This window comes from Ptiloglossa arizonensis, chromosome 4 (genome assembly GCF_051014685.1).
Source record: "Ptiloglossa arizonensis isolate GNS036 chromosome 4, iyPtiAriz1_principal, whole genome shotgun sequence".
NCBI lineage: Eukaryota > Metazoa > Arthropoda > Insecta > Hymenoptera > Colletidae > Ptiloglossa > Ptiloglossa arizonensis.
Genome location: NC_135051.1, coordinates 6,856,619 through 6,880,958, shown reverse-complemented (window position 1 = coordinate 6,880,958; position 24,340 = coordinate 6,856,619). Strand labels below are relative to the sequence as shown.

The window sequence follows — 24,340 nt, the reverse complement described above, 5'->3', positions numbered from 1 at the left end:
GCACGAGCACATTCAGCACGGAGCTGTGCACTTGTGTAACCGCTATTAGAAATCAAATCATGACTTCGTGCCGCTCGCGATCCTGTAGCCGTTTCTGTTCGACCTTAGTGTTCGCGATTTTGCGAAACGCGTGACGTGCCTTGACAGTACCGATGCGGACAATAGTATTATTACTGATCATTCAGTGCAGACGACAATGTCTGGAAGCAGCGATTCCGAAGAATTTTTTGATGCGGAGGATGATACGTTCCACCGCAATTCACGGTAATTTTACTAGTTTTCGATTGTCATGCAATTCTATTCGAAATCTTAAATAATATTTTATTTACTTAACACAGATACTATAAATCACTCCTGTATAGTTTTCATAACTATTTGAACACGGACACTTATTGAATAATTGCTATTATAAAAATTTGATTCGTGATTTTCATTTTGTTCAACTAAGAATTGAACTACGGTTCGCTTAAATGTCTTCTACGTACAGAAGTCTGTTTTAAATTATTTTTTTCGTGTCTAGCTTTTTTGCTCTATTGCGTATGCTCTTGGATAATTATTTTTGGTTAGGTTTGAAATTGAGCACTTACGTGCAATCGTTCCTATGATTACATGCAGGTATTTCAGGGCCGGCATTTACAAGTTTTCGAGTATTATAATCGTTAGCATTATGATTCCAAAAGTTTGTGAAGATCTTTTATTTTGCGATTACGTATTTTAAAGATTACTATATTCTGTAATAAATTATCTTTTAAATATGATTAAACTTTTTAATTTTATTTTTAACAAGTCCATATTCCTACATCTTTTATTTATTTTATGCTAAATTCTTTTCACCGGCAAAAATTTAATTCGATGAATTTATTCATTCGCTAGAGCGATATAAAGTTTATTTTATATGTCACATTGAAATTATTTCCTTATGTGAAGTAAGACACGATGTTTGTAGGAAAAGTAAACAACGTGATTCCATCAGCATTGAAATACAAACTAAAGAGACATCAGACCCTTCCAAAAAATCAGACGACGATGTTTTTGTGAAACCTGCCGAACCTAAACCAATTGCAGAACCAAAGGAACATGTAACTATAGAATGTATACCTAGTAAAGATAAACTTGTAAGTACTTAGTGATTAGACTATGATACATTTAATATTATTTTATATTTTTAATAAAAGATACACATTTATTTAGGAGGAAGATGGAAAAGAATCCACCGTCGATAAGATCGTGGGTAGGAAAAGATTTCGTGAACTTAGGCAGCGGATGCAAACAGAGGACGATGATATCCCGATTAACAGTTCTCCTCCAGATAGCCAAACATCATCCATCGAGGGTGTTTACCCTACTCCTTCGAAAACAACTCATCCGTTTAGGATTATAGAACACGATACTCTTAGTCTACAAAGTATGACATCTTTAGGACGAGTGGGTCGAATTTTAGCCGGAGTCGGGGACAGTGCTTCTGTTGTACTCGTATCAAATGTTACCCAGTGTCCCCCTTCTGCCATCCTTACCCGTGAAAGCCAGATGTCCTCCATTGCTAGTATACCGAGCAAAGACGAGGACACAATATCTGGTAAGGTGTCCCAGTCCTCCAGCATCCTTACGTTATCAGGGGATATCCTACAGGAATCCTCTGTTAACAGTAGGTCCAACTATACTCCTCACTCACAAAATGATAAGACTGTTATGCTTCAAGAACCTGATGTCATCGCTAGTACAAAGAATAATGGAAAATCAAGAGAAGATATTACCATGGTTGGAATACCTGTTGCTCCACCAAGGCGTAAAAAGAAGTCAAAAGCTCAAACGCCTACCGATCTTGCTGTACGATATTTCTTAATTCATATAATTACTTTACAGTGTAGAAAAGAATGTTGTAAAATCTACAGAAATTGGTAACGTGTAAAGCAAATAAACATAGATTTGTAATTTTAGCCTTCTACAACAGAATCAGTGTTACCTGCGTCACCGCTACCGAGTCCAGCAAGTACTATTGAATCAATCACTAGAGAATTTGAGCATTCTCTTGATATTCGATCTGCAACAAAGGGACAATATGTTGTTAAACCGCAAGTCTGTATTTCAATATATTTATGTAAACATAACCGAAAACGTTACATATAATATAAATAGATAGCGTTATTGTTTATTTCTAGGACGAAGATAAGTCGAAAGGCGAAGGACCATCGGCTGAAGAATTGGAAAGATTAGAAAGAGCAAAAGCTGAATTGATGAGCATGAGATCGAGCGATAAATCAAGTAGTCCTGTGGGATCTATGTCCAGTAATAGCATTGGCCGTTATTCTTTAGGCCCCCATAAATTTTCGGGTTTAAATCCCACAGGTTCAAAAGAAAGACGGAAATCTGCTGGTGATCAAGATATGATAAAGCAATTAAATATGTTTGTAAGAACAAGAACAGATTCCGGAAAACGTTTAACGGACATGGTATGAAATTGATTAAAAAAATAGATGCAGTATTTTCAACGTTTGTAAGGTAATATCGATAGTATTCGTCTTTGTTTCAGGAAATATTAGAACAAGTGACTGTATTAAACTTAGACACTGGGGAAAGAGTGCCATTAAGTATAGCGGAAGATAAATTACCACAGTGTATTAATCCTTTGTCACTTCACATAATGAGACTCACTTCAGAATATATAAGTAATTCTAGTCTGGAGAAACAAAAAGAAAGTGACGAGGAAAGCGTTGACAGTAAAATGTCTAGTATACCACCCGATGAAGACGTGTCCGTTGGTAAAGTTCGAAAGAAAACTCAAAAGTTGAAACGATTCCTAGGATCTACCGTAAAGAAAACAATGGACAAAGCAAAGTCCATTGCACAAGAGGTATCTCATGCAAGACACAAAGAAGACGTAATGGATATACTGGATGAAGTTTATCCCGGTGACCAGCAATATATTAAATTAAAAGCATCCAATAGTCATAAAGGGCCGTATGAATTTAGTTTGTTGCAGCATGTTCAAGATTTAAGTGGCGAACACGTCGGCCCGGTTTGGTGTATGAAATTTTCCGCTTGTGGACGATTACTTGCTACAGCAGGGCAAGATCGCGTTTTAAGAATATGGGTTCTATGCGACGCTTTCACGTATTTCCATGATATGCGAACTAAATACAATGCCGAGAAAGTTAGTCCGACTCCTTCGCAAGAATCTCTGGTCTCGCAACAATCGATGGAAGATCCCAACGTTGTGGCTAGTGCCTTCAGTGAAATAGAAGGGACGAAAAGTCCTTTCATGCCAAAGCCATTTTGCACTTACGCCGGCCATACCTCGGACTTGCTCGACGTTTCATGGTCTAAAAATTATTTTGTTTTATCATCATCGATGGATAAAACCGTGCGACTTTGGCATATATCACGAAAGGAGTGCTTATGCTGTTTCCAGCACATCGATTTTGTTACGGCAATAGTATTTCATCCCCGCGATGATCGATACTTTCTCTCAGGGTCTTTAGACGGTAAACTCCGTCTCTGGAATATTCCAGACAAGAAAGTAGCAGTGTGGAGTGAAGTCGATGGACAAACTAAATTAATCACCGCCGCAAACTTTTGTCAAAATGGAAAATTTGCTGTTGTGGGCTCGTACGATGGCCGATGTATATTTTACAACACGGATCAGTTGAAGTATCATACGCAGATACACGTTCGATCGACAAGAGGCAAAAATTCAAGAGGAAGAAAAATCAGTGGTATCGAACCAATGCCGGGTGAAGATAAAATCTTGGTCACTTCGAACGATAGTCGTATTCGCTTGTACGATTTACGAGATTTAAATTTATCATGCAAATACAAAGGTTACGTGAACGTCAGTAGCCAGATCAAGGCGAGTTTCAGCCCCGATGGACAGTACATAGTTAGTGGCTCGGAAAATCAGTGCATTTATATTTGGAAAACCCATCACGATTATTCCAAATTTTCGAGCGTACGCAGAGATCGGAATGACTTTTGGGAAGGTATAAAAGCTCATAACGCTGTAGTAACATGCGCAGTATTTGCACCAAATCCAGATAGTATTATTAAGCAGATCGTAGAAAGGGAGCAGTGGGGAGAAAACAAGGAAGATACGAAAGATCTGGGTAGCTCAACCGTAGATGTTCCTGTCGATCCTGTCGATCCTGTCGATCCTGTGGTCGAGCAACGCACTAAAGGTTGCGGCGGACACGTTCTCGTAAGCGCCGACTTCAATGGCTGCATAAAGGTTTTTCTAAATAAAACAAGACCTAAGCACAGTTCCCTACCAGCATCTGCTCTCGCATAACACAATACTGCATTCGTTTATGCACTATTGCTAATAATTAGAAAAGAATAAGAACACCAATCTATTATACGCATATATTTGTTTGACCTCAGTGAACGATGTAGGACTCACTGTAAGCTGTTTTTCATGATAAACGTGATCGTACTAAACAAATCTCGAGGACAGAATATTTTGGGATGCATGCTAAGAGGATTATTTCACAATAAGAAAGCTTCTAACATATAGTTAGTAATACCAAAACACTCATAAGTTTGATGCTCAGTCAATATTTCGAGTTACTTGTTAAAATGAGCAGCAAATTGTCTTTTATTAATCGTGAATTGAATAATCTTCCCATACTATTGTAATTATGATTTCTACTAAAGCTTTAAGTAAGTCATACAAAACACAAATTTATAATATAATGTATTTTTAACACTTTTTTTCTTTTTCTTTTTTTTTTTATTCGACATATTTTTATCGATCTTGTATTATGTTCTTTTTCTCTTTTTCGGTGCTGGTCCACTGCGATCGTATACATTTATAGAAACTTTGCCAAAATTATGTTAAAACAAATATATATACATACATACATACATACATACATACATATATATATATATATATATATATATATATATATATATATATATATATATATATATATATATATATATATTGTGCGTGTGTGTGTGTATATGTATGTGTATGTGTATATGTACACACGGTTAACGTGGCATTGTTCGTTTCAATTAATTTATAGAAGGAAAGAGCACCTTGGTGAAAAACAAAGTATAAACAAGTACGCAAGCGATGGTCGAGTAGAACGACAATCGAGTGAATCGTATGGATAAACCGAAAAACTTATAAATATATCTTGGTGATCCATCGTTAGGCACATGTTGAATAGTATCTACAAAGTTTAATGAAAATCAAATTGGATTTTCGAATCCTAATGGTTTCTAAAATATATGTTCTAGAACTTTACCGTGATAAGATAGCGTAATACATCGAAGACAATATGGAGGAAATAAAAACACAAAAAAAAAAAAAACAAAAAACAAAGACGTGGTTCGAAGTTAAAAATGCATCATCGTTAAGTTTTTCTACGAACGCAATTTATATTTTAGAGACTACTTCACATGTTCAATACGAAAGTTATAGTTCGACATACATACTGTACGGATCCATGATTTGACGTTAACGTTCTATTATAAAGCAGATATAAATCTAACCGATTAATGTAAGCGCAAGGTTCGTCTTGCAGTGTCACATTATGTATCGTAGAAGTTATTGTATGCTCACACTACTCGCTATGTTCAGTGTTCGACACGGATGCCGTGACCGCGTGTCGTTTAGATCGAGTTTAAAAAAAAAGAAAAAAAAAAGAAAAGAAGAAGTGTCTCACGCGGAATACCGATTTCGCAACGTGTCAATTATAGCGGCAAAAAGAAAAGAAGAAGAAGAGAAAAATATTGAAATAGGAGTAACCACGTAACACAAGAAACGACGGCTTAAAACGCTGCTCGAAACTCTGCATTTCGCGATTCTCGATCTATTTGATAAGTCACCTCGTGAAAGATGACGATGCGCTATTCGGTTGCAGTTTGGAGTACGCGATCATCGTAGCGTAAACACACCCTCCGGGGCGTAATTGTACGATCAAATTACAATGTACGATGTAATTTTATTTGTATCGTGAAAACTTAATGTAAATACGCAGGAAAGATATATGTAGGTATTTTGTGTAAATGCAATTGTAAATATATTATTCGAGCGATAGAATTAATCGCTTATTAACGACAGTCATTCGGACAGCGGACAGTGCACAAAACTATCGTTTGTGATCTCGTAGTAATCAGTAATCGTGTAATATATTAATGTATCAATAGTGTATTCATGTATGGAAATGTGTCTGTTTTTTAAGTTGCCGTCACACAGCAATATACATCAAGTTTACATTAACCAACAGGAAACTTGTATCTTTACGCATTCGATACACAACGTGATGTTTATTTATTTTCCTTTCCGGTCGGTTCGTTGCTCTGTCGTCGATTTTTTCGTCGCCCGAGAAAATCGACAGTCGATGCATTAATTCAACCCTCGCTTAACACCATTAGCGATGAAAACGCGGAGTGACTCGTCGTGTCCACGGAGGAGAAACCGAACAATGATCAACGCTAATAAGATTCCATCCATTGTTGCACACAAAGGCCCGAGTACCGGCTGGTACTCACCTATAGGTCAGCAATGTGCGCGCGGTCAGTCGGTCGGTTGGTCGGTCGGTTGCTCGGTTGATTGTCGGCTGATTCAACCATTTGCTACGTTCATATCTCCGGCCGTGAGTACGTACATGCATTGTCTCCTGTAATCAGGATGGAAGTGCACTGGTACGGCGAAATTAAAGGCGTAATGTTTCTCGTCTAGTTTTCTTCCTCGAGCGTAATGCTGATCCAAATACGTAAACAGTGAAAGACGATAGCGAATGAAAAATGATAGGAAACGTATCAATGAAAATAGAAAAAATAGTTTTCTTTCGATTTGTATCGATTCTCTTACGTTTTAACGCTTTTTCGACGGATTTTGAAAAATTTAGCTTGGATAGAAATTTATAGAAGTTGATAAATTAGTGATAGGTAAATTATTGTGCTAACATTTTGTTGGGCCGATATTGTTCGTTACTTGCGGACTCTTCGTACCGTGTTTACCTATTAATACACTTTATTAAGTAGGACGGATCATTTTTTCTTTAAAGTCACGACGTGTCCCCTAAATGGGGCACCGACTTCTGCGTAGCGTAGAGTGTGAACAACAAACAAGAGTATCGCAAACCTCTGCAAAGATATTTTCTCGTGAAAAATCGTAACGTGGCCTAGAATTAATTTCATCGAGATGTCTGGGAATATTCCACGCTGGAAAAATCGAGTAAACGATTGCCAAATATAAATAGTTAATCTCTCGATTTATAATACGAGGTATTATTATTAGGTTCTGCGGAACAATTATTCGAACGTTTGTAAAAAGAGTATTCCCTAAATAGAGCACCGGTACTTAATGGGTTAAATGGACGCGGACTCGCGCGTATACTCGTGCTCCGAAAAAGAAAAAAAACGTCGGTTCGTAATAATATATATATATATATATAATATATATATAATATATATATATATATATATATATATATATATATATATCCAATTCAACGGATTGTTTCGTACGTTTGTTCGAATCGTGAGCAAAGTGATCGGGTTAAACGAGAAATCCGTTTTTCTGTACGTTGCCCGGTCTGGGTTCGACGTTTCCGTCTCTATGAAGTTCAAGGTTTCCCACCGAGAGCCACGGACACGATGATCGGCGTTCACCTGTAGCCCGGGCTGGGTGCTGTACACAGACGCCGGGGTACGCGTGTTAACGACGCGACGGTGTCGTATGTCTGACAAGTCGCGTGCATACAGGCGGCAATAGGGACAACGAGAAGGACAAGAACGACGAATAGGAGTACGACCGCGACCACGATCCACGAGCCATGGTCGTGGTCGTCAGGAGTGTGGCCCGAACGACAAGAGATATCCTCCGGCCCGCGAGGGACCTATATAACTGTACCGTGTGTCTGGGTCAGGGGGCGGGCCGCCACGTTTATAGTATACTCTCTATATCGGACAGGTGTACCCCATTCCGACTCCACGAGTTCTCGCGTGCACCATCGGAGTCGCAGCCACGCCGTAAACCCGCGTCTTTCTAGCTGCCGCGACAGATATCGCGGCGTCATCGCGGTTAAGAGACGAGGGGATCAGTCGCGCGGCCAGTCTCCGTACGGCGCATAACGAGTCGTACGGGAAAGAGCACCGTAGTCAGCCGCCGGCAAAGTGGCTTGCGAAACGTCACCGTGGTCCTACCACCTCGCCTGTTCGCCGATTTCGCCCTCGTTTTCGCGGCTGAAATCGGTCGAGATCAACCGACTGTGCTTTAGAGAGCCTCCTACCGCGCGGGTACGCGGAGAGATTCCTTCGGCACATGGTGCTTCGATCAGTGCGGTGCGTCGCTCGAGTCCTCTTTCACCTTGCCTTTAACACGGGATCCGGGGGAAGAGAGCTGCTCGGCCTGCGTCCAGACGCCCTAGTTGGAGTAAACGTAAGAGACCCATCAAATTGATTCTAATTTAATCGTGGTCGTCGATCGGACCGTGACCAATTAACGAAATGGTTAACGCTCGACGTACGCTCGATCGCGCGCCCGTTAGCGTTAGCGTATACGCGATCGTGCGCAGTCGCCGCGAGCATTTATCATACGTACGACGCCGCGGTATTAACGAGTAATTATCGCGTGCTGAACGGTAATCCAATTATCGTCGCGCCATTGATTGAGCTATTATTTGCAGCGGAACCGTCGCCGTTTGTCCCTCTAATGTGTCGGTAATGACAGGAGTCTCGTCCGCGAGAAATTATATGACGCGCCTGCCGGGATGTGCACCGTGATATAGCCGACCACGTGGTGACCGCTTTCATTCTATCGAATGCGCGTCGCCGCAACAGTTGGCGGCTGCTCGTCGTTCGGGGCTAATCTCGTGCGACTCGCTCGAAGATCGATGATGCGCGCGCAGCTGAATATCGTACGACATGCATTCGTAACCGTTTCGCTCCAACGTACGCACACGTGCAACGAGAAATTGTCTTATTCTCGCGGAACGTGCTCGTAATAACTCCATACGGATGTCCCTTCGAGATCGAATCGTCGAACGTAATAACGAGAATATAGACACGAGCACGATCCTCGGTGTAATCGATATGATTCCCGTACTCGAGATCGCGGAACGATTAATCACGCCTCGCTATGCAATTTTCCGCATCGTTATTCAATCGACGTAGCCGAAGGGTATACGAGAGGGGGCTGATTATGTTAGAGTAACTAAATCGTGATTGACGACGGTCGTAAAATCCTGGCGTGAAGAGAATAAGGGGAGTCGATCGACGGCAATAACGGTCGACGATATTCGTTCGAGAAGCATCGACTGTATCTCGTACGATCGATCGGCAATACGACACCTTTACATCGAAAGTGCATCGTGTTGTCATCAAGTTGTCAGTTTGTTTCGTTACGCTCGATTACCGTGCGCTTGCTGCGCTGCACGCGCTCGAGTATTGTAGATTATCTACGTGTCGTATATTCCTTGGGCATGCCATCAGTGATTGCTAACAAACGTATCTTTCTCTCCGGGAGGATAAATTTCGCGTCGAGTATGCATCGAGTTTATTAGTGAGTTTTGTAGGGAATGATTTGCGATCGATGAAGCGTTCGAAGTATCGATAAAGAGACTTCTGTCTCGTAATTAAATCGAATCACGTCGAGCGCTACATGCAACTAGCTAGGAGAAGAAATCGATAAGAAAGGAAACAGGCATTTGAATTTATCGATTGGACGTGGAACAATTTTTTCTCGGAAAAATATCGAAGATCGATTTTTAGTCGGTCGTTTCTATTGGATATTCAAATCTAACGACCAATCAAATTTATGGAGCGGCGATACGATTCTTTTTCCAGGAAAGATTGATTTGGTCAGAGATACTCTTTGCTTCGTGAACGTGTCACGGGTATTCTTATTCGTTTATAAAGTTAATTCTATATATTTATTTAATACGACACCACGGCTAAATAGAATAGGACCATTTTTAGTTCAAGGAACCGTTTCAGTTTGAACTCCCGGTAAGGTTTCTTTTTCTTTGATTAGTCCGTTTACATTATCTTGATTAGTTAATTAAAAACGATCCAATTATAATTACAATCATTTCAAATACAACGTATAAGTACGATTGTGCGATATTTCCAAAGGAATGGAAATATGGTCGACTGACTTTCAAACCGTTATACATGTAAATAATGCAGTGTAAGGTTAAGTATCGATAATCGTAACGGGTTGATTAGGGCGAGAAGTTTAAATTGTTTAAACGATCCAATTACAATTATAATAATTCCAAGTATCGTATTTAAGTACAAAAGCGACGGTGACATTTCCAAAGTATGCATAGAAATCGATAATGGATATTTGATTACAACGAACAAATTGTTCGCTCGATACGTTGAAATTCTTACTCGGCCCGATTAAATAAATCGGTGTATAATTATAATTTTGAAAATGATCGATTACAGATTTCTAGTTACAAAATGTATCGCATTCTTTGAAAGTTTCGTTAACTCTCGTATTCGCATCAACTCGAATCATTTTACTATTATTCTATCATCATTAATACTCTCGTTACCCGATTATTCAATTTCGTATTTATAGATTATTTATTAAGGTCGATGCGAAATGTATAAAAATAGCTCGTTTAACAACGATCGTCGTTTATTTATTACATCGGCGTACACTATTATCTTTAGAATTCGACCGTTTTTATCGATCGATCGAGCGATTACATTTACGGAAAAAGTATCGAATCGTTCATCGATTTCTAACCTCGAAAAGTATCGAAATTTTTACCGCGTAAAAGTCATTCGGCCGCCGGTTTGGAAGTGTCACCGTTCGAAGGAAAGGGGAACGCGAAGACACCTCGGCTTCTTTCTATATGGGTCACTATTAGGTACGCACTCATTATGCGAATGCCTGACTTCGGAATTACCACACCGGGAGAACCGTTATATGTATTTGGCACCACGCCACATCTTCGGCGTGCCCGATTCATGGTTAGCATGGAACAACGGACGTGTAAACAGCCGGCAGTGATTTTTATTCATGCACGGCCCCGTGGTGAAAGAAAGAACAGGTGTCGCGGTCTATTGTGGCACGAATCGCTAAGCGGAATAATAACTAATGTATGCCAGTAATAAACAACCGGGCTCTGTGATTTCGCCGCGCTAACGGAATTCGGTATAGATCACCGCCGGATCGTAATTACCTTCCACTCGATACCCGCGTATGTACGCCGGGTGAATGTATTAATTACGGTGTACGAACTTACGCTCGCGGAGATAGAAAGCAACGATACGCTCTTTATTATCACGAATTCGAACGGTGGTCAAGTACGTTTCGTAAAAATTTCCCAAGCGTCGTCGTACGAATGGAAATCGTCTATTAATGCATACACAGCCAAACAAGTACGCATACGTACACATACGTTCGAATCCGTACCGAGAGCATAGATCGATAGAGGTTAAGGGGGGACACGGAACGGATTGTTCGTGGCATTTTAGAAATTCCCAACGCGTCGCCATCGAAATGGCAGACAAACAGCCACTCAGCTCCCAAATCGGTGATTTGTCGCACGTATCGTCTATTGTCCGAGCTGAAATCGCGCGAGAATCTATCGTCGAGGACGGTTTTAGCCGGCAGATCCGTGTAAGTGGATTCAGGTACGAACGTGAAGCCCGATAGATGGAAACCTACTTGCCTACATTCGCGCTGTCTCGCGGCGTGCACCTTGAACCTACTGAATAATTCCGCTTCGCGCGTCTTCGCGACCTATGCTCGTTTTTTATTGGCGGGGACTATATATACCATCGGCCGTTGAACGTCCGTGGAGAGAATTCGCCTAAATAACCGTCCCGAAACGAAGACTCGTTCGTGTATTAATGGCTTCGATTCTTTTACCCGTTCGAGAAAGCGCAATTGCGCTCGCGCGTGCACGATTACGATCGTTCCGATAGTGAAATCCCGTTTTGCTCTTTGTCCTTGTTACTTTCCATTCGGTGGAAAAAAAAAAAATCGAACGAACGGACCGAGACGACAATCGATCGATCTCGTGAGAAATAGGGGAACGAATTCGCGATTCGCGATTTTCCGGGGGCCGCGATCGGTCGGTCGGTCGGTCGGTCGGTCGGTTCGACGGATTCAGTTCATACCTATAGATGTCGATCGTGGCAGTCGGGTGTCATGAGTACAACAAGGTAACGGAGCGAAAACCCGGACATTCGGCAGGAATTTGGGACAGGTGGCCCAGTGGTCGCACGAGGCGAGCGTGTCTGATAATTGGCGATTAAACACGAGCGAGGCGTCCAATGATGGACCGGTTCGTCCGTTCGGTGTTCAGCATTTTCTACTAACAACTAACTATGACGTTCCGTTTGCACATTCGTCGGCGGGGGAACGCCGTACGGGGGCCTCTGGTACGTGGAAAGAAACACTGGCCCCACCGATGGGCGAAATTTTATTTCGTATAAATGATGGCCAATAAAACCGACGCGTAACGAATTTATTCGATCGGGCGGTTCGATTTTTATTCGTTTCGTTCGCGAAATATTTCGCTCCGCGATTAAAATTGTAATCATTAAAAAGTCGTTTACCTTTTATACGTTGTACGATATATTTAACGAGATAAAAATTGTTTCCCATTTGTAACCGGGCCAGTTAAGTTTCAAAACCTCCCGGTGTATAACGAAGAATCTATTCCGCGTAATGAGAAAGATTTTTTGGTAGAGAAAGGTGTATTACCGTGCCACGTCCTGGATAACCAAGCTGGACCCATTTTACCGGAGCCTTGTTAGCTTATCTAGCGAATCGTGTTTCAAACGTGACGCCATTAATTGTTTAATGAGCTTCCAATTACTCGTTTATTAGTATATAAGTCAGTGCGAATATACCGTTCAACGGATTAATAACGTTTAAGGCAGAATCTTTTACATAAATTTCACCGATGAGTGCCGGTAACAAATTCAGAATTGAACTTAGCAATATAGCACCTCGTATCGAAAATATTTATCAACGAACCGAATACAAGAGCGTACAAATTTCCTAGTCATTTTCTAGGTGACACGGGATGAATTGTGGTAATATTCTTTAAATATCGAATCGATTACAAAAACGTAGAAATTTCTTAGTTATTGTTTTTTTTTCTTTGTAAATTTGAGGTCCCCCCCCTATGAATACTGGCCTTCTTTACGATAGGACCCGATACTGTATAATTGGCACGAGATCGTAGTTTTTTTTTTTTCGAACAAGTTTACGATTTAATGGTATCTTCTTTGTACTTTATTGCAGATCCGCTAGTCATCGATCGTTTCGTTAAGGAAAGTAGCGAACGATTCCATCGGCACGTGTTTACTTCGATCGCTGAAGTAGAGTTTGTGTTGGAGAAGTCGATTGATAAAGCACGCGAGATTATCGTTATAGGTACGTGCACGTCTGTAAACGGTTGGTCCGTTAATTATCGTTACTCATCGGTTTTAAATACAAATCGGATCGTATCGATGGTTCTTTGAAATCTTGAAAGAAACACGTTTCTTTTTCAGCGGTGAGTTTACAGTGTTCCACCGTGGACGCTAATACAGAATGTGGTGGCGAATCTTCATCTTTGCCTGTCTCCTACTAAAGGGGGTAAGTATTATGAATGTTATTTAAAACGTAAGGATTGAATTTATACTTTTGTACGACGAGAATTTAGACGAAAAAAGAATGATGAAAAATCGATCAAAATTCTACATACGTACTTCTACCTACTTAAATTCTACGAACTTTAATACATTCTCACGTAACAAGTATTTATCGCGCAAGTGTGCAGTAGACGAAAGGTAAACGTTTATTTCCCACAGGAAACGAGGTACACGAAGATAAAGCAGTTCGTTGTAAGCCGACACTCTCGAAACCTAACTTGCGGTCGTTCGTCGCGAGACACGAAATCTTTGCAAATCTTCGGTCCACATTTGAGTTCTCTTCGAGTTTGGAGTACCATACGGGAACGATTCGAGGTCCAATCCAGTCTCGAGTCCATCGCTACGCGCGACGATGCACACTTAACGAATACTTTCTTGCGCTTGGACGCATTTAACCTCTAATAAGCGGACCGGAGGTTGTGAAAAAGCACGCGCGAACAATCGGATCGTTGGTCAAAAAGCGTCGGGACGTAAGAAGAGCACGCAGCAATGTTCGAAGGGGGGTAGGTCGGTATGTCTGCGTGGGTAATTACTACATTATAACCCAGATACGCGGTGGGTACATAGCCTGCAATGCCGTTACCCAGTGCTCTGACCCAGAGCTAAGGGCGACTCGAGGCCCGGTCGATGTCTTGAAATGGTGCGCGGCGTTTCGATCCGGCTCATCCACGTCTACTACGAAGTAACGTTTTACCGTCGGGCCTTCACCACGAATCGGTCTTACAAGATTACGCGCAAAAATTGCACACCAAACTACCGGTTCCGTGATACTACCTTCCCACCCTGTGCGCTCGGGGACCGATACGACTTCGATTCGTTTCTTTTCTCGTCGAACAGTCTTCGTTCGTTCTTTCAAATATTTGAATATTTTCAATTGTAAAAGAAGTGATAACGAAGAATGCGAAGTACGAAATTGAAATGAGTTTGTTTGTAGATATGAATAGGTATTCAATTAATTGTTCTTCGTTCTTTCAAATATTTGAATACTTTCATTCTTTCAAATATTCAAATATTTTCAATTGTAAAAGAAGCGATAACGAAGAATGAGAAGTAGAAAATTGAAATAAGTTTGTTTGTAGATGTGAATAGGTATTCAATTAATTGTTCTTCATTCTTTCAAACATTTGAATATTTTCATTCTTTCGAATATTTGAATATTTTCATTCTTTGGAAATATTTACGTGGCCAATTGTAATTATCTATGTACACGAACTTCCTCCGTAACTTTCGGGACTTCGATTGGTTCCTTTTCTCTTCGAACGGTATTCATTCTTTCGAATATTCGAATATTTTCATTCTTTGGAAATATCTACGCGGCCAATGGAAATCATCGATGCGTAAAATTTCGCTCCGCGGAATCTACTCTTTCTCCGTAACTTTCTGAAAATTTGTGTCACATCGAAACGAGTGCATGCTCGTTTTTCGAATAATGTTACACTTTTCGTCGCTCGTGCATTCGGGCTCGATTCTTCGGGACGTTTGAATTATTTACGCGGACAATGAAATTTATCGGGTCGATAAATAGGAAATTTTCTTTTTCCACCAAGACTTGCAACTGTCTGAAAATATATATTACTCGGTTTTTGAACGAAGTTACGTTTTTCGTTGGTATTTTTCAAATTTTCGATCACGGTATTCCAGTCTTCTTCGGCGATACGCAAGAATAACAATATATTCGTTTTTATGCGTTCGTAGTTATTTGGGTTAGTTAAACGCGTCTCCTGGTTTTTCATTCGACCGTTAATGTTTCTCGAAGGATATTTTACGTACGTTTGCCCGACTTACTTTCGTCCTTTTATTTTTCGTATCTCTGAATTACATTACTACGTTACGGACTTCTTAATTACGTTACGGACTGGATTACATTACTTCAAGATTAACGAGAAAAAATACTCCTTTTTATGTACATTCGAACTACTTATCTTGGATCACATTATGTTTATTTTTTACCGAGGATGAAACGAAGAATTTAATTTTATCACGTTCAATCGAGATTGGTAATTCAATCATTACCAGCGATTGACCGATTACGTTGTTTCGATGCGATAAAAATCAAAAATTCTTAAAACACCACTTTGAAAAGTTTCTCTCGAAGAAATTCAAATATGTAAACGGCGAGAAAACAAAGACGTGGCAAGGTTTCGTGTTCCAATTCGGTAAAAGTTTTTTTTAATCGTTATCCTCGATGCACCGAGCGTTGCATTATCGTGCAACAAGATCGGTTTCTGTATTTCCATCGATTCGGGTTGCAAACTTATCGTTTCGAGTTCATAACGAATTGCAACGAAGTGCAACGATCGTCGAACAATTATCCAAGTCGGGGAAAAAAGTTTATTTCCCGATCGTTGTAAATTCGTTTTTCATCGCAAGTGACGATACGCAGCTGCAAATGGATTTTTCTCGTTTTTCCAGGGTCACAAAGTAGTTATCTCCATTCGTTCCAACTTTCGAACGTCGCTCAACTCACGCGGAACTCATTTATCCCTCTTCTTCGCTCCGGCGATCGTTACAAACTGACAATCACGAACGTCTAACGTTCGTTTCAGAACGTTCGTTTCCGTAGATTCAAAATTTTATTTCATCCCCGTAGTTTACAATTCTCTCCGGTCTACCTCGCCAACTTTTTTCAATGACGTATCAGAAACCGATAAATTGGTCTCGGTCATCGCATTCCTAACTGCTCAATTTCGATCCGCGATGAAAATAGAACAGGATCATCGAAAATTTCCTCTCAGTGTCTTTTGCAATCGAGTCGAAGAACAGTACCGGTCCAAAATTAACAATTTCTAAACAATCTTGTTACAACGTACGTACAATCTATACCAATAAAAAGTGTTCTATATAGTATCTATACAGTGGTGTAGTATCTATACCACTCGAGTACCGATAAAAAAAAAGTTTAAAGCTGTTCTTTTTCCAATATCTCCAAAATACGATTTCGAGTCGAAGAACAGTACAATTAGCAATTTCTAAACAATCTCGTTAACGTACGTACAATCTATACCAATAAAAAGTGTTCTACATAGTATCTATACCACTCGAGTACCGATAAAAAAAAAAGTTCAAAGCTGTTCCTTTTCCAATATCTCCAAAATAAGATTTCAGAACTCGTAATGTCCTTGGACTCGCTAATGGAATAATTTCTCGTAAAATTTCCTTCGTCAAAGACATCTTTACCGTGTTCTTTTTCCCGTGCACGATTTCTACCAATTACCGCGATGCAAAAAAAAGAAAAAAACGCGCGTCGTATACAAAGTAGCCAGACCGATTCTTCGTGCTCGACGTCTGGAAATAACGCTTTACCTTTAACGCGTTCTCCTCTAATCGCGACTCACGGTGCTACTTAAACCGTTGTAGACACAACGAACGGTTCCTCGTCTCTCGCTTTGGTTGTTTCCGTGTCACGATCACCTGCTGTCACTCACGAAACAGAATCTCCTTTGCTCCCCTCACGGTGTCGATTACCATTTGTTCGCACTGTGATACAATAATCGTTCGTTTATTTCGTTGGACGAGCGTTAAAAGATGCTTGGTCGCGACGCTGCAACGAGGCGTAATAGGTTTTTGCTGAGGTACTCAGCGAGGTGAATGGAGAACGGGATGAATGAAATACCTTCTAAGCCGATAGAAGAAATTCACTGGGAACGCTCGGAGCGTTGGATAATTATTACTCTTACCTGGGTTACTATAATTTTCCATTTTTTTTTCCCAGTACGTTCGCAAACCTGGCACGAATCTACCGTCGTCGCGAACTGATGGTTATCGTCGATCCTTATCCGCGCGTAACTATTAAGCGATTACGTTTCCTCGGTTGGTGATAATTCGGTTGTGTGGAAAGTTATTTCCTTTTCCAAAATGGAGAATGTATAATTTAATCAAATATTTATACACTCTGAAATAAAGTTTCATTTTCTTGGAAAAAAGAAAAACGAAATTACTTTCCGAACAACAGAAGATTTATTACACTTCCAATAGAAGTCTAATAGAAGTAATATTTTTAGGAGGCGGAATATTTTCGGAGGCATCGCTTTGCGCAAAAGTTTTTTTTCGTAAATTATACACAGCAACGGCGATTACGAATATTTTCAAAACTTTGAGAGGTTCTTTTAAAAATATTCCAGTATTTTTTCAAGCGTGAAATATTCACAAGGATGACAAATTTATTTGGTCGATGATCGTTTGCATTCGTTTCTTTATATATTATTTTTCAATTCCAACAACTGTTGTCATCCTTTCGATAGAAACATTAGGTTGTTTGCATTCATTTCTTTATATATTATTTTTCAATTCCAACAACTCTTGTCATCCTTTTGATAGAAATATTAGATCGTTCGGAAAGTCGTTTCGTTTTCCAAAATGGAGAATATATAATTTAATCAAATGTTTATCAAATGTGTGCATTCTAAAAGGATCGTGTTTCATTTTCATCAAAAAAAAAAAAAACGAAATTACTTTCCGAGAAACCTAAGTCTGGATTAGGTCTGGGATAGTTCTGGGTTAAGTCTGGAATCGTGAAAAATTCACAAGGATGACAAATTTACTTGGTCGATGGTCGTTTGCGTTCGTTTCTTTATATATTATTTTTCAATTTCAACTTTTCACCAAAAAAAAAACAAACTTACTTTCCAAGCAACCTAGGTCTGGGTTAGGTCTAAATTACGTCTAGATTAGGTCTAGATTAGGTCCGAGTTACGTCTAGATTAGGTCTAGATTAGGTCTGGGTTAGATCTGGTATAGATGGTAAATTATATTTTCTCCCTCTACTTTACAATCTTCCCCGATCTACCTTTCCTTAACCACACATCGGCGCCGAAAACTTGGAAAGCGTGATCTGCACGCGAAACGAGAACGACATAACACGTGCAAATAGTCGTTTCACCCGAAGGACGGTCATCGTCTTTTCCAGCCGTAGAGGCGGTGGCGGTGGCGGTGGCGATGGCGGTGGCGGTGGCGGCGGCCGTCATCGAAATCCATCACGAGTTCGTTCACAGGTGACCCAGTAAGCTTTCGTCGAATTATGGAACGCGTAGGTTGGAAAGCCGTGACGAGATAAGCAGATGTCGAGAGGTGGGTACCAGGGGGGTTGGCGGTGGGCAGAGACGGAAAACCGAACCGTGTATCCGAAGCGCTCGGGCTGACCGATTGACCTGCGGCTAAAGACACGGGTGGTCCGTTATGCCCCAGGGTCACACGTGACGCAATCAGCCACTACTCAGCCTGGCGTACAGGTCCGATGCTCCTATTCCGCGACGGTTTGGTCGCCCCTCCTTGCTACTCTCCGAACCCGTCATTCGTCGAACAGTCGGAACGGGTTTGTTGATCGGACACTGTTGTCTCCCGTATTGGCCATCAGGAATGCGCACGACCGGAGATAGCTCTTTGAGCGGATCTTCGGTTAGCGACGGAGGAGGCCACGGACACGAAATTGCATCTGTTTTTGCGAACGATGTCTCGGGGACACTCGTCTCGACGAGTTGTGCCCCAACGAGAAACGCTTCGGTGATTTGTGACGATGGAATCGATTTTTTTTAAGCACCATTTTTACACCGTGGTTCCCTCCGGGGTTTCACAGGGGTCACTCGTAAGGGTAATTACGGATCGAAGAATTGATTTTCTTTCGTTAACGGTAGATCCAGCTTCAAACTTGCCGGTTTTGAAGGATAGTCTCGTGATTATGGGATCGAAGAATTGATTTTCTTTTGCGAATAATAGGTCCAGCTTCGTACTAAAGCGGTTTTGAAGGATAGTCTCGTGATTACGAGGATCGAAAGATCGATTTTTCTTGCGCACATTTGTCCTCCAGAGTAGAACAGTAGCGGCTGTTTTGTTTTTCAGGGTCTGACGATAGTCCCTGTGATTCGTCTCTAGTCGAAGTTGAACGATTGGAAAAGAGTACGTGTCGTTTTTCAGGGTCTGACGATAGTAATTACGTAAAAGATTGATTTTTTCGAGTCTATAATCAGTGTTGCAATCCAGCGTTAACGTGTCTTTCTACTAACGTATTGGTCGTCGAAGTTGAACGATTATAAAAGAGGACCTTTTGTCATTTCTCAGGATTTGACAATAGTCTCCTAATTAGGTCAAAGATTGATTTCTACAAGTCCGTAATCAGTGTTGCGATCAAGCGTTAGTGTCTCTTTCTATTAACATACTGATCGTCGAAGTTGAACGATTGTAAAAGAGTACCTCTTGTCACTTTTCGAAACAGTGTTTAGCAAACCGGTTCGTCTCGAAACGTTACAAAAAGTATGTATACACCCATGGAACAACTTCGCAAACGATCGAGAAGTCTTTCGTTGTTTCTATCCCTCGAGCGCGATACGAAAGAATAATTTTTACTCATCAACGAACTTTCGTCGTTCAATTTCCATTTCAACAATTCCGACGTAATCGATCGAGAAAAATCGTCTCTCGTGTGACAATGTTTCGAGCCGCGTAACGATCAGGTGCTAGCCGCTAGCGCGAGCCGTGATAAAATCGTGAAACGCTCGTCGTAATAAATCGTAAGAAACTTTCGTGGCGATAATATTTACCGGTATCGGTGAAAATTTACGTCCGCGAAGTCGCGAATGGCCCCGATCCGGCCAATCCTGCCACACCAGGGACGTTTCACCGGTGCTCGGACCACCATCGCGAACAAAGTTGCCCGAGAATGTTACGTTTCCAGTCGTTTGGCGTGTCCAGTCGTTAGCACGCCCGATTTACGGTTATATTCTTTCGTCGGGATCGCCGCGGCGTGTAAATTCGTCGGATCGTTACACGATAATTTAGGTGAGTACGCGTGTCGGTGGATATTCGATGATTGCACCGGCTCGTATAAAGGCGGTCGGTCCGTTCTCGAAGAATCTCGCGCGTCCGCAAATTACGCGGGCTGACAACGTCAATCTACTTTCACACTTTCGCGTCGTTTATCCCCTCTCTCTCTCTCTCTCTCTCTCTGTCTCACACACCGCGTTCTAAAATATATCCGGCATAAAGTTACACGTCCCGTGTTTGTAAACGACGCGTTTCGCGTCTTTTTGTTCCCAGCTGGCCCGCACGGAGGACGTGGAGGTGGTTGAGGCGATCCCGGGCGAGGACAACCGTAACGACAATTCGGCTCTGAATCGCCAGGACAACGACATCAACAGCTCGGACCAGTTGGCGTTGGAATCTTTGGGTGACAAGGACACGGGTAGCAGCCATTACAAACCGGGTGGTCATCGAGGACATCCACTTCCGTTGCCACCGAACCGTGGTGGTCTTGGATTGTCGCATCCGAGGCCACACCACAATGTCGCTTATCACGGTCCTCCGCCACCGTTACCACCCTCCTCGAAGACACCATCGGAGGCGATCGACAAGATCTACACGACGGGTGGCGGTATCAGCACCGCGGTAGGCGCCGAACCCTGGCCAGCGCCCACACCGGACATGCCGAAGATCATCTCGTTGGACGTGAAGTGCGAGAAGAACCTGATGAAGGTATACCTGGGCTTCGACAAACCGTTCTACGGTATCGTGTTCAGCAAGGGCCACTACAGCAACGTTAATTGCGTACACCTGCCCGCCGGTTTGGGACGCACCTCGGTGAACTTCGAGATCAGTATACACGCATGTGGGACCGCTGGTAACACCGAGAACGGTTTGTACGGGTATGGGGCCGAGTCTGGTTCGGGTACGTACTTCGAGAACATTATCGTTGTGCAATACGATCCCCAAGTGCAGGAGGTTTGGGACCAGGCGCGCAAGCTACGTTGCACTTGGCACGATCTCTACGAGAAATCGGTCACCTTTCGTCCGTTCCCCGTGGACATGCTCGACGTGGTGCGTGCCGATTTCGCCGGCGATAACGTCGGTTGTTGGATGCAGATACAGGTCGGTAAGGGACCCTGGGCCTCCGAGGTGTCAGGGCTGGTCAAGATCGGGCAAACGATGACGATGGTGCTCGCGATTAAGGACGACGACTCCAAGTTCGACATGCTCGTGAGGAACTGCATGGCTCACGACGGTAAACGTGCACCTATACAGCTGGTAGATCAAAGAGGGTGCATCACCAGGCCCAAGTTGATGTCACGGTTCACGAAGATCAAGAACTTCGGCGCATCGGCCTCCGTGTTATCCTACGCTCACTTTCAGGCGTTCAAGTTCCCAGACTCCATGGAGGTGCATTTCCAGTGCACCATACAGATATGCCGTTACCAGTGTCCCGAGCAGTGCTCCGAGTCACCTTTGTTGCTCGAGTCCCAGGGTCTTCTCGAGAATCATCACCATTCACCTTCCAACGGACACCTGGATTCCAGCTACGGTCTACCACCGCCTATTCCGCTACCACTGGAGGCGTATCTCCAGGCGACCGCCGGTCGTCCGCGCGACGAAAGGCGGAGGAAGTCGCGAGAGATAGTACCAGCCCCCCAGAAGGCGGTCGGTGTGAATCGTATAATACGAGTGGTGTCCACCGGGGATTTAACCTTCTCAATCGACGACTCGAGCAACGGGGAATCGAACGGGCCGACGATGGTGTTCCCCGTACGGAACGAGAACGCCGCCAATTCGGCGATGATCTGCATGACCACACCTGGATTCGCTGTCACGCTTATAGTACTACTCGCCGTGTTACTTTCGTCCTGTATACTCTCCACCTACCTCTGTTTACGTCTAAGACCGTTCTCGGGTAAAGCTAGAAAGACGGCCGCGTATTATACCGGTGAACAGAATGCACCGAAAAAATCCACCAGGACGTGTTTCTACTCTTAAGTACACACGGACGTAGACGAGAGATAGAGATAGAGAGAGAGATGTTGGCGACAGGGATCGGGGAGAAATGTATTTGAAAAAGTATTTTCGATCACCACGGTAATTTGTATTCCGCGCGAGTCCTTCGGATGGATTCGCGCCGTGTATAAGGATTATGGGTACTTTCGTGCGACTTTGTCCCCGAATACTGAATAGACGTCTTGTAATTGCCCGGTCAACGAATGCCGAATATATCGGCGTTCTATATTCAATTTGCTAAGCGCGGGATACTTTATCCGCTACATTTTCATCCAGGTAACGGACAATCGAGCTCGCGAATAAATTCTTCGCGAAATTGTCTGTCGTGATCGTCCGTTTCTTTCGGCCTGATCTTTTTCCTTTAATTTTCTACAAGTGGGTAACATTCGTTTAGTTACAAGAAGTAACAACGGTACACTTTGTTTTTCTTTTATGCATATTCGGTCACGTTTCGATTTTGTTGTTCGTTTAAATGCGAAGAATTTTTTTTCTACAAAGAAGTAACATTACAACGGTACACATTTTTCCGTTTATATATAATTACACGTTTCAATTTTGTTGTTCGTTTAAATCCGAAGATCTTTTTTTCTACAAAGAAGTAACATTGCAACATTTTTTTCTTTTATATATATTTAGTCACGTTTCAATGTTATTGTCCGTTCGAATCCGAAGAACTTTTTTTCTACAAAGAAGTAACATTACAACGGTACACATTTTTTTCTTTTATATATAATTACACGTTTCAATTTTGTTGTTCGTTTAAATCCGAAGAGCTTTTTCTCTACAAAGAAGTAACATTACAACGGTACACATTTTTTTCTTTTATATATATTTAATTACGTTTCAATTTCGTCGTTCGTTCAAATTCAAAGAGCTTCTTTTCTACAAAGAAGTAACATTACATTTTTTTTCTGATCTTTTTCCTTTATATATATTTAGTTACGTTTCGATTTCGTCGTTCGTTCGAATCTAAAGAGCTTTTTGTACACGAAGTTGACAACAGATAGAAAATACTAACGAAAGATCGATAGAAGTTTCGTAAAATTTCTACAAATCGTTTATAAATAAATAGAGAAGTAATTTTTCGAATCTCTCAAAAGTTTCCAAACAATGTCTCAAATGCCCCGTTATTCGAAAAAACATTTCAAGTGTACCGTGTCACTCGAGGCGAGGATGTATTTCTTTTATTCGTCGAAACAGTTCGTTCGGTGATCAGTAATACGAGATAAAAGATGCAAGGAGTACAGTTCAGGTTGCTGGTCGTTCGTTCTTACGAATACGAGTACTCGATACGATAGTTATTTACTTTCGTATAATAAAATCATTCGAATCGTGCCCGTCCCTGGCCGTCGATCGGTTGTATCACCGCGCGGTGATTTCTTTTTTTTTTTCCGATCAAGCGGGTTTCTTCCTCGAGACTGGTCCGATGGTTTTCGTAGTATTAAATTATTTATCGAAGGAAACGCGAACGACGTATCACTATCCGTGTAGTGTGTTCGTTCGTTCGTGTGGTCGGTGGACCGAATGAAAAGTCTACCCCGCTCTAGAGTTGCTCAATGAAGGTTACCGGATTCCAAATGGCATAAAGTAGGGATTCTGGTGACCGGGTTCTCGTTTCGTGCTCATTTTCGAATCCCCGCGATCGCGGAAAACTTTTTAAGTTTTATTCATCGGGTCTTGCGCAAACCGGTCTTCTTGGCCGCTCCATTCCAGGTATTGTAGAGGCTACAGAATGTCGCAAGCACGATTCTGTATGCCGGCACGTATCAGACAGAGTATAGTTCTTAATAAAATAAAATAGAATACTCTCTGCTACGTGTAATCGTCTCTGCACCACCAGAACGATAAAGCGATATGGATTTGTGCTTCGTCATGATAAAACTTACGCTCAAACCCTAACAGGACGACCGTCTACGGTCGTCGTCTCCGCCCCCCAGTTCCCCTGGAAATTTAGTCAAAGATAATC

The 24,340-nt window shown here is 41.9% G+C and overlaps 2 protein-coding genes across 4 annotated transcripts; both read left to right on the top strand.

Annotated features, from left to right (window-relative positions):
- The first annotated feature begins 10 nt into the window (after positions 1 to 10).
- Positions 11 to 4,810, top strand: LOC143145421 (WD repeat-containing protein 44). Of its 2 annotated transcripts, XM_076308783.1 has the most exons (7): positions 11 to 264; positions 947 to 1,115; positions 1,192 to 1,576; positions 1,700 to 1,827; positions 1,939 to 2,076; positions 2,160 to 2,450; positions 2,531 to 4,810. In XM_076308783.1, the coding sequence occupies exons 1-7, from the start codon at positions 197 to 199 to the stop codon at positions 4,280 to 4,282; spliced, it is 2,931 nt and encodes a 976-aa protein (XP_076164898.1). In that variant the 5' UTR covers positions 11 to 196; the 3' UTR covers positions 4,283 to 4,810. The 2 variants fall into 2 exon arrangements, with proteins under 2 accessions (XP_076164898.1, XP_076164897.1); XM_076308782.1 differs by having other exon boundaries at positions 1,192 to 1,827.
- A 3,342-nt stretch (positions 4,811 to 8,152) lies between these two features.
- On the top strand, positions 8,153 to 22,925 carry Dy (transmembrane protein dusky). Of its 2 annotated transcripts, XM_076308992.1 has the most exons (5): positions 9,276 to 9,339; positions 12,100 to 12,357; positions 13,229 to 13,360; positions 13,480 to 13,564; positions 20,650 to 22,925. In XM_076308992.1, exons 4-5 carry the CDS (start codon positions 13,520 to 13,522, stop codon positions 22,354 to 22,356), a joined length of 1,752 nt encoding a protein of 583 aa, XP_076165107.1. In that variant the 5' UTR covers positions 9,276 to 9,339; positions 12,100 to 12,357; positions 13,229 to 13,360; positions 13,480 to 13,519; the 3' UTR covers positions 22,357 to 22,925. The 2 variants fall into 2 exon arrangements, with proteins under 2 accessions (XP_076165108.1, XP_076165107.1); XM_076308993.1 differs by lacking the exons at positions 9,276 to 9,339; positions 12,100 to 12,357 and adding an exon at positions 8,153 to 8,392.
- Positions 22,926 to 24,340: the final 1,415 nt, after the last annotated feature.